This window comes from Borostomias antarcticus, assembly GCF_949987555.1.
Source record: "Borostomias antarcticus genome assembly, chromosome: 1".
Lineage (NCBI taxonomy): Eukaryota > Metazoa > Chordata > Actinopteri > Stomiiformes > Stomiidae > Borostomias > Borostomias antarcticus.
Genome location: NC_140234.1, coordinates 39849784 through 39859783, shown reverse-complemented (window position 1 = coordinate 39859783; position 10000 = coordinate 39849784). Strand labels below are relative to the sequence as shown.

The 10000-nt window shown below is 45.1% G+C and overlaps 1 protein-coding gene across 1 annotated transcript in view; it reads left to right on the top strand.

Annotated features, from left to right (window-relative positions):
- Nucleotides 1–10000, top strand: part of dync2h1 (dynein cytoplasmic 2 heavy chain 1) — a gene marked incomplete at its 5' end in the record, with an annotated part of 236486 nt that overhangs the window by 187348 nt on the left and 39138 nt on the right. The window contains one exon of the mRNA XM_084443002.1: nt 2940–3095. Coding sequence (XP_084299128.1) covers nt 2940–3095 — 156 coding nt within the window. The remainder of the gene's footprint in view (nt 1–2939; nt 3096–10000) is intronic.

Below are 10000 nucleotides of genomic sequence, written 5' to 3'. Positions count from 1 at the left end.
TGGACAGTCAGAGCTGTGATTCGAACCACCAACCCTTCGATCACTAAACTACCCTCTCTACCAACTGAGCTACAGCCGCCCAATAAGCATAAAGTGTCCTTGCTAGGAAGTGAAGCTCTCTCTTCAGGCCAGCCTCCCTCTGATCCTGATCCAGCCTGCTGCTCTGCTCCTCCCTCTGATCCTGATCCAGCCTGCTGCTCTGGGCTCTGCTCCTCCCTCTGGGCTCTGCTCTGCTCCTCCCTCTGATCCTGATCCAGCCTGCTGCTCTGGGCTCTGCTCTGCTCCTCCCTCTGATCCTGATCCAGCCTGCTGCTCTGGGCTCTGCTCTGCTCCTCCCTCTGGGCTTTGCTCTGCTCCTCCCTCTGATCCTGATCCAGCCTGCTGCTCTGGGCTCTGCTCTGCTCCTCCCTCTGATCCTGATCCAGCCTGCTGCTCTGGGCTCTGCTCCTCCCTCTGGGCTCTGCTCTGCTCCTCCCTCTGATCCTGATCCAGCCTGCTGCTCTGGGCTCTGCTCTGCTCCTCCCTCTGATCCTGATCCAGCCTGCTGCTCTGGGCTCTGCTCTGCTCCTCCCTCTGGGCTCTGCTCTGCTCCTCCCTCTGATCCTGATCCAGCCTGCTGCTCTGGGCTCTGCTCCTCCAGAGACTCAGCCCTGGTCTCCAGCACTCAGACACACACAGCAGCTACAGTATAGACCAGGGCTGAGTTTCCCAGAGGCATCGTAGCGCTACGGTCATCGTAAGCTAGGGCGTTCATCATGCCCATCACTATGCCTCTGGGAAACTCAGCCCAGTACACACAGCATCAGCTCATAGGATCAACGTCATTTCATACAATGGGTAGAAAATGACCTCACAATCTGATTGGTTAAGAGCCGCTGTAAAATCCAGGATATACCAGGGTAAAGCCTCTTTTACAGTTCTATATGAATTATTACTGTACCACATGTTGCTAGATAAATAGCTTTCAATCCTGGTGTAGCTAATGTGGCAGCATTATTACACCTAGAGAGCAGCAGCATCCCCACAAACTCATCTGATGCGCTGTAAACGTTCTGTGTTGGCATTCTAGGATGCCGCTTGCTACAATATTTCCAAAAACATTGTGAACGTCATGCCTATGAACGCACTCTAGTGCACTTTATCAGCGGTTCCGCTTGTTTATCAAAACGAAACAAGCTGTAAAATGATTTGGGGGCCCACATCTCTAGTTAGCTACAGTACGTAAAGTAGCTAGCATACTATTTTGTTGTATATTAATAGCTGTCAATAGGGAATTTTAATTCACTAATAGTAGCGTGGCAAACTTTTGGGGTTGCTCTAGATCCATACCAAACAAACAAGTCTACCAAGTACTAGAGTGTGTTGCCCATGTTGCAAAAAAAAAAAAGTTAGGGGACCACTGATTTAGAGACTTCAGAATCCTCTTGCACTCTATGCCTATGTGACTGTCCGCTCTTGATTTAATCAGGTTCGAGAGCGTGACCTTGAGAAAGCAAGCGGCCGTCCAGTGTGTTGTGGCTTATACTGTAGTGGTGCCGAACTGCCCTGTCATTTGTTCTGGTTGTCTCAGCTTAAATATTGTATTCTTAATTAGTGTGGTTGCCCCGAAGGGCAACACACTCTAGTACTTGGTCGACTTTATTTGTTGGTTTGGATCTAGAGCAACCCCAAAAGTTTGCCACGCTACTCCTCCCACAGTTCTAACGGCACACACACAGTCATATGTCAAATCGACCGGCTTCATCGGGGATCGTGTGCTTCCTCATTGCTAAGCAATATCTTTAATAGTTTAATTTATATTAATTTATTAGTGAATTAAAATTCCCCATTGACTTGAATGGGAATAGGGAAAATCTCCAGAAAACCTTAAGGCCTACAGTTACACAACATCCAACACACACACACACACACACACACTCACACACCATACACACACCCACCACTAAGTAATAATGACAGAATGGGCAACCACACTTGCAATTTCCCCAAATTGCACATTTCTAGTTTAGGTTTTTGCCTGTGACAGTATTGCTCTCCTTCTCTCCATGTGTCAACTGTCCCTTCGTGACTCCTGTTATTCTTATTTTGAAGCTGATATTAACTAGGCTATAGTATCCACTAATATAGGCCTACTATATAGCTTAAACTTGTAAATCACCTGTTTGATTGTTATAATGTGAAGTGAACACAGCGTTACAGTGTAGCCCTATTCCTAGAGTTTTTTTTCAAAAGCCTCCAGCTCTGCCCATTACACTAGAATGCAGCTCCGGATTTGTAGCGCCAAAACGTGGCTCCGGTCGTATCCCAAGGCCTCCGGGTTCGAGGGAAGTTGGTTTTGGCTGGGCTAACTGCTCAAGGGCCCTTCTGCTGTCTAGAAACCTCCCGTCAAGGCATGCAACAAATGAATATAGCAGTGGCTCGCTGCCTGGTCGTTCAGGCTGGGCTGTTATCAAAGTCAAGTCTGGCACTAGTGTTAGTTGCTAGGGCTTGCCTTTTGTCGCTATGGAATAGCTGGTCATATCCAGGGGTGGGAAACTTGCTGAAAGAAAAGGTAATGACACTTTCCATTTCACTTACGGTTCCAAACCCATGTTAACTATTGGATGTCATCATTGTTCCTCCAGGGAATATGTTCACCATTTGAAACTAGCTTTAGGAACTGCTTTTCTTGGCAGAGTTCATTAACATCGATATAAAAGGCACTGAAATAGTCTGTATTTATCCCATAATGTTTCCCAATGATGTAAGCGTTGTATAACATTGTGCCTGACGACGCCCTTTATCTGGCGTCTCGTGGCTTATTGCTTAATTTTATGACGGTGTGTTTTACTCCTCCCTGGTCTCTCTCCTCCCCCTCCATCTCTCCTCCCCTCTGTCCTCCCCCTTCCATCCTCCTGTCCCTCTCTCCTCTCCTCCTCCCCCTCCCTATCTCTCCACAGGCTCCGCCTGGCTTGAAGAAGAACCTGCTGAGGACCTACGAGTCGTGGAGCCCAGAGCAGGTCAGTAAGGGAGGAGTTCTGTCCAGATCCCAGTCCCTCTTCTGCCTCGCCTGGTTCCACGCTGTCTGCCAGGAAAGACGCAACTACATCCCTCAGGTACGCATGCACGCATGCATGCACACACACACACACACACACACACACACACATTCACATTCACACACACATTCACACACACACACATTCATATACACACACACACACACAGTGGACACACACACACTGTGGCCACACACACGCACACTGTGGACACACACATACACACACAGCAGGCATACAGTAGCGCACAGGCGATTTCCCCTAAGCACTCAACTCTGTGACACGCAGTTCCCTGACAGAATTGGATCCTGACCGAAGGCCAGGAGGGACCCCAGTTTACTGTGTGTGTAAAATCACTGAGAAAGAGAGAGAGAGAGAGAGAGAGAGAAGCAGCGAGTGTGTGTGTGTGTGTGTGTGTGTGTGTGTGTGTGTGTGTGTGTGTGTGTGTGTGTGCGAGACACGGAGAGATTTGATGCAATAACCACAGCGCCTTGACCCATTATAATGGGGTGAGCAGCCAGGCACAGCCATCTGAGAATCCTCTGAGAGAGATTCATACGAGACGGGCTTGTAAATAAGACTCTACTTCACTCATCTTCACCATTTTTTATCATCTCTCGAAGCTCTGAATGGGGGTACTCTTGAAAAACCTTTCATGTACTTATATTTGCTTTACTGCCCTCTGTCACACATCAGCTTAGTTTTACTGCAGTGCTTATCAACAGTATTGTCAAACACATTTACACACATAAATACTGTACACACACACACAGTAACACACTGTACACAGCTACACGTCTGAGAGGCTTGACACAGACAACGGCTGTAATTACAGTAGGAGTATTTATACACACCAAGGACTCAACAACATACAATTAACACACCAATTAAACGCAAACACACAAGAAGCTATGAGGGATCTACAGTTATTAATTAACTATACCCCACTCTCTCTCTCTCTCTCTCTCTCTCTCTCTCTCACCTCTCTCACTCTCTCACTCTCTCACCTTCTTTCATCACCCTCTCACTCTCCTCCTCCTCTCTCCCTCCCTCTGTCTCAGTCAGGTGTCCTGCGTTATATGAGAGAGGTTAATGGTGTCTCCCATAAAGGTACATGATCGTCCTCTAATTAGTGAGGCGCTCACTGCTCATCTCTCTCTCTCTCTCTCTCTCTCTTTCTCCATCCACTCCTCTCTGCCACCCCATCTGTCTCTTTTGCTGTCTTCCTCTGACTGGAGAAAACAGCTCATGCAGAGAGAGAGATGCTGTCTCTATAAGAGGCTCCTCAAAGTAGTGTTACGACAAAAACGTAGGAAAATTTCAATGTATTTTGGGTAAAATTAGACTGACTGAAATATTTTCGTTGACACTATGTGTCATTACTATGGTAACACTGCTCCAGACTGGTTTGTTTACGTGTTCCAGCCAATCAGACTATAGTGTGTGACCAAACAAGCACGGATACGGTGCGTTGATGCCGGAGTGAGCTAAATTAGCTAGCTTGAATAAGATAGCCAGCACTCAACGCTAGTTATCTTGTTCCATGGCAACAGCCTCTTGATGGCTAGCTAGCTAACGTTAGTTAGTTAGTTAGTTAGTTAGTTAGTTAGTTAGTTAGTTAGTTAGTTAGTTAGTTAGTAGTTAGTTAGTTAGCTAGCTAGTTAGTTAGTTAGTTAGTTAGTTCCATTCATAGCTAGTGGGTCTGCCTGACAACGCAGATTAGGGTGCCAAAGAACAACTATTTGCAAGGGTGCCATTACAGTTGGTGACGTATCATCCATGAATGTCCTGAATTTAGCATTATATGCCCACGGTTTGCCTGCTGGCCGACGCTGTGGGGGGGAAATGTAGAAGGTGCAAGACACATATCATTGTAATTTCTTTATAAAACACATTACACATAACGCCACTAATATACTTGGGAGAAAGATCCTGCTTTGCCTTGAATGTAATTAGCAGAATCTTGAAGTCCACCCTAAAAGTAGCAGGAAGGAGCAACAGTGCAAGGAGGCGAGGCCTGGGGTCATGTGAGCTCTCTGCTGCTGAATGTGGTTCTATTTGAAGGTGAGAACGTGTGTTCTACGTTTAAGCACAGCTAAAACGTGATACTGAGCCATTTCACAGAAGTGCCTCTACTTGTCCATTACATGTTTAGCTGTGATATCCTGTTTGCATATTCCATCCAGATCTTAGTTCTGAGCCGTGTGAAGATATTAGTTCAGTCATGTTACTACCAGTTAAGAGTCCTTTCAAGAATAAGAATCCTCTCTTACGGTGGTATGGAAAAAGTAATCCAGGCTTTTATTTAAACTCAACTGGACTGCAATTCTTCAATCTCCTGTTTAAGCCTATGAGGTCTGTGCTGAGTTCAGAGCAGAATTCAGAGCTGCTTTGTGATTTTGGTGTTGGCTGATATTTATCTAAATTCAACTTAACACAGACTTACTATAAAGTGATTTATATTTTTATTTGAAGGACAATCACAGCTACATGCATATGCAATCAATAGTTTGGTTAGAATCATATGCAGCTTTTGAATAGATCTAAAAACATTATGAAGAGTAAGTATTTGTGTAGCCACAAAAAACACACTTAACTACAGTGACAAATTGTTTTGAAAGTTGTTCATTAAGGTCTTAGTTATGTAAGGATGTCAATCTGTTCCTAGACATCACTTTGCCAAATCCAGGTGTAGAAGTTGGCCAACATTGTGCCCAGTAATCCTCAATCTCTGATTTCTCTACCAGCCCCATGGACAAATGCAGTGACATGAAGGCTTTCATTTCAGGGACAGTCACATCATACCACTCATGAAATCTAGAATGTTCCTTCAGTTGATGAGAGCCTAAAAACTGATGGGCATATCGATTTGTTTCTGTCGTTATAAGATCCCAGAAATCCTCAGTGAGAAAGAGGGACAGAAAGTCAAAGGGCTCGGAATCATTGTTGATCTCTTTGGAACCACGATAGCCTATGGGCTCATCGAATGGCTTTATCCATTCTTCACGTACCTCCTCATTTCTCAAAAAAACCCAGCCAGCATCACCATTTCCAACCCTGTCCCCCCTGTTGCCTCTACCATGTCCACCAACTCTCCTAAGCACACTACGGCCACGTCTACCCCTGCCCCCCCCTCTTCTAAAACCATCCTCACTACTTTCCACCCTACTGTCCACCCTGTCATTTCGTCGTCCACCACCTCTCCTACGCACACTACGGCCACGTGTACCCCTGCCCCCCCCTCGTCTATTCATCAAAATGGAATCATCATCGCTACTGTCCACCCTGTCATTTATTTCCCTCTCCCTTCCTCCCCGTCCTCCAGCTCTTCTATGGACACTGCGACCACGACCAGCCCTGCCAACTCCCCTCCTGTTGGGCGACGTGTGTGCTTCGTGAGCAGCACGGTAGAATGAATGCACACTGCTAGTCCCAGCGGCATTCTCATCACCTCTGCTATGGCTAATATCCATGCTAGCCATAGCTACGCTGGGCAAAGGGTAGCTTTGGGTAGCTGCGCTATTGCTATGTGGGCTATCATCGTGACTGTAATCACTAGTCGTCGTCGACGACTGATCATTATCACCAAAGGCAAAAGGTACATTTTCCCCTTCAGAATCAGGATCTGCAAATATCATCTGCAAAGCCTGCTCACAATTGAACCTTCTCACAGCCATTTGGTGTTTTTCCAACTCAATAATCTGACAATTCTGCTGACTCGCTCTCTCAAAAACTCTGCTCCGCTCTGCTCAACCCACAACTGAATGAACCGTCATCGTGTGTATTTATAGTAAACGTGAGAGAGAAGCAGAGTACAAGGACAGAAACATATCATTATACTGTGCTTACTGTAACTGTACAAAATCAGTGATGTGATTGGTCATAAATTGCGCACGCGTGATTCATTTGCAGGCTGCTCTTCCTCAGAGCGGCCACGGTGTCTGAGCTGGAAATATGACGCTACTATCTAGTCAGACTGGCTGAGTGTCATGGAGAGGATGAGACTTACCCTCAGCTCTGGGGAAATCGGTTGTAACGTGAACCACGGAATGTGCAGGGCTTTGTCATCTCAATCATTCCCAAATGACCAGGAAAAGTCGTTAGATTTGTCGAGATTATTTTGTTGTACGTGGGATGTGTTATTTGTACAAACACGACGCAAAAACTCAACTTTAGACGGTAGGCTTTCTTGCAATGAACTCTCAGCCATCCTGGTATTTTCGAGTAGTTGTAGATCCCCATCCACAAGGATAGACAAAGTAGTCTACTGCACCAGGCAAAGCAACCTATCCCCATAGTTTATAACTTTGTGGTTGGACGTAAATACGGAAGTCGGCTACACAAATGGATAAACCGAAGCTTGCCAGACAGCGCAATTTGTCTACTTTTACAGGTAAAAAAACGCTTGTCTCTAGGTCAAACTATTTCAGAAATATGCCGTCCTAAAGAACATATGGTATTTAGGAGCGCTGGCGCGCCCCGTGTGTAAAAGAGGGCACTCGTAACGAGATTTTCTCAAATATATTGCATTGGAAGATGGTGTCATACTGAATCGAGAGCAAAGTTATACATGTCTGCCATCTAGTGGGGGCGGGAAAATCGAGGTTTCAGCATGTAAATATCATAAAATCACTGTTTTACTCAGTAACGCAGCTTGTCGTAGAAATGCGACTTTGGCGCCAAGAGGGTTAACCACGTGTGCACAAAGTTAGAAGAAAGTACCAACATGTGGGATAATCAACATGTGGATGAACTAGCTAGCACATGGAAGCTAACATTGAAACAATAGAACAACGAAAATTATCGCTAACAGAGAAGATAGCTAGCTTGGAGCAGAACAAGAACAGTAGCCTAGCTAGAATGCAGCCAGCATGAAAATTAATCACAGAAACGTACACAAACCAAAGCCAGCACAAAAACAAACAAGTCACAACCCCAGAACGTAGCCAGCACAAAATGAGAACTGTACACCAGCAGAAACATGGGTTTAACATCAAACAAAACAGAAAACAGGACCACAAATCCCAATATAAGACCAACAACCCAGACAAACAGAACTCAAACAAAATGAAACAAACCGAAACCAAAGCCTCCTCGTGTTATGTAAATCATCAACACTGATATCCTAACCAACCTCGAAAAATAACAAGCCCTTTACAGCGTTATGCCCTTCACAACACAAGTAAAACAAAATTAAACCCTATATAACAGGGTTCCTCCGAGCCGCGCAACATCACAGCCCTGATATCAAAATTATACCTTAAAACACAAGGCCTCCGAGTCATGCACCACCATAACCCTGATTAAACCTAAAATAACAAGGTTCTCCGATTCGTGCAACCCCACAAAACTGAATGCAAAACAAAACTAAACCAAGGCTTCTTCGAGGTACGGACGCAAATGCTTCGCTAACAAGAAATCCAAACTCTGGTAAATTTACAAGATGTTCTTAAAGCGGGCACGCGGCCAACAGCCAGTATATCATACAAATATATATATATATATACATAGCAAAACAACCAGTTTAACATGCCCTTACAGACAAGCACAGCTACTCTATAAGGCCACACGCGTGAGATGGAAACCGGTTCGAAGAAAACTATAGTCTTAAGTCTATACAGCTGAGCAAACAATGCAGGACCACTATAATAAGATTCGACCAACGTACCAGCTTTTCAGCGAGCTACGGAACAGCAGGCTCCGGGAAAATACAGCCCCAGGCTACGACGGTGCCCCGGAGTCGTTCCGCAACTATAAAGTTGACGTGGGCCCACGTTTCTCCTCCTGAGCTCGCTGAAAAACCAGCAGTCGTCCTGAAAGTGACTTTTTTCTATTTTTTCCTCGTCGCCAATTATTGTAAATGAAAATCTTACTTGGTTTAGTTTAGATTTCAAAGAACACACTTTGGTCAGTCAAGCTGGTTTTAAACAAAGGCAATAGTTTTATTCTGTTACGATTCTGCAGAGTCGGACTCTAGCACAGGAAGTGAATCCGGGCAGAGTGAGTGACGAATGAGTGACGTTACAGACCAACTGGTCTGGATAAACAAGATTACTTCTGTGGGAATGGAGTTAACTTCTGGTTTTCACAAACGTTGTAAAACAATAAACTCAGAGAACTTCAGGAACATCAATCAAGTAGGAAAACAGAAAAACTATTTTTGGAGTGAACACATGGGTGATGACTTGAAATACTTTAACACTATCCACAAATTTAGTATACATCTCACCCATCATTTATTTCTATTTTCTGACCTTTAAAATCACGTCTCATTCATAAAAAAACATAGACATTCCTAAAATAAAAACATGTTTTTCCTTCTTTTTTTTCTAACCATCCCTATTTCTTTGGGGCCCCCCAGGGGAGGCCCGCCTCACAGTTTGGGAATGCCTGATCTAAACTGATGATCTTCTTATTTAAACTGATGGAATCACTAGGTGTCCAGTGCCAGTCCAATCTACTCTCTCTCTATCCCTCTCTCTCTCTCTCTGCCCCTCCAGTCAGAGTGGCGCCCTATCAGTCAGAGCAGCGGTCTTGATAAATTGCGTGCCCGCAAATCATGCCCCCAATGATGAGACTTAAGAGTTTTCATAACAGCCACCCTTCATTTCACCATTCATAGACATCTGGAGGAAGAGGGCGGACCCTGATCACCATCAATAGACATCTGTAGGAAGAGGGTGGACCTGATCACCATTAATAGACATCTCGAGGAAGAGGGCGGACCTGATCACCATTAATAGACATCTGGAGGAAGAGGGCGGACCCTGATCACCATTAATAGACATCTGGAGGAAGAGGGCGGACCCTGATCACCATCAATAGACATCTGTAGGAAGAGGGTGGACCTGATCACCATTAATAGACATCTCGAGGAAGAGGGCGGACCTGATCACCATTAATAGACATCTGGAGGAAGAGGGCGGACCCTGATCACCATTAATAGACATCTGGAGGAAGAG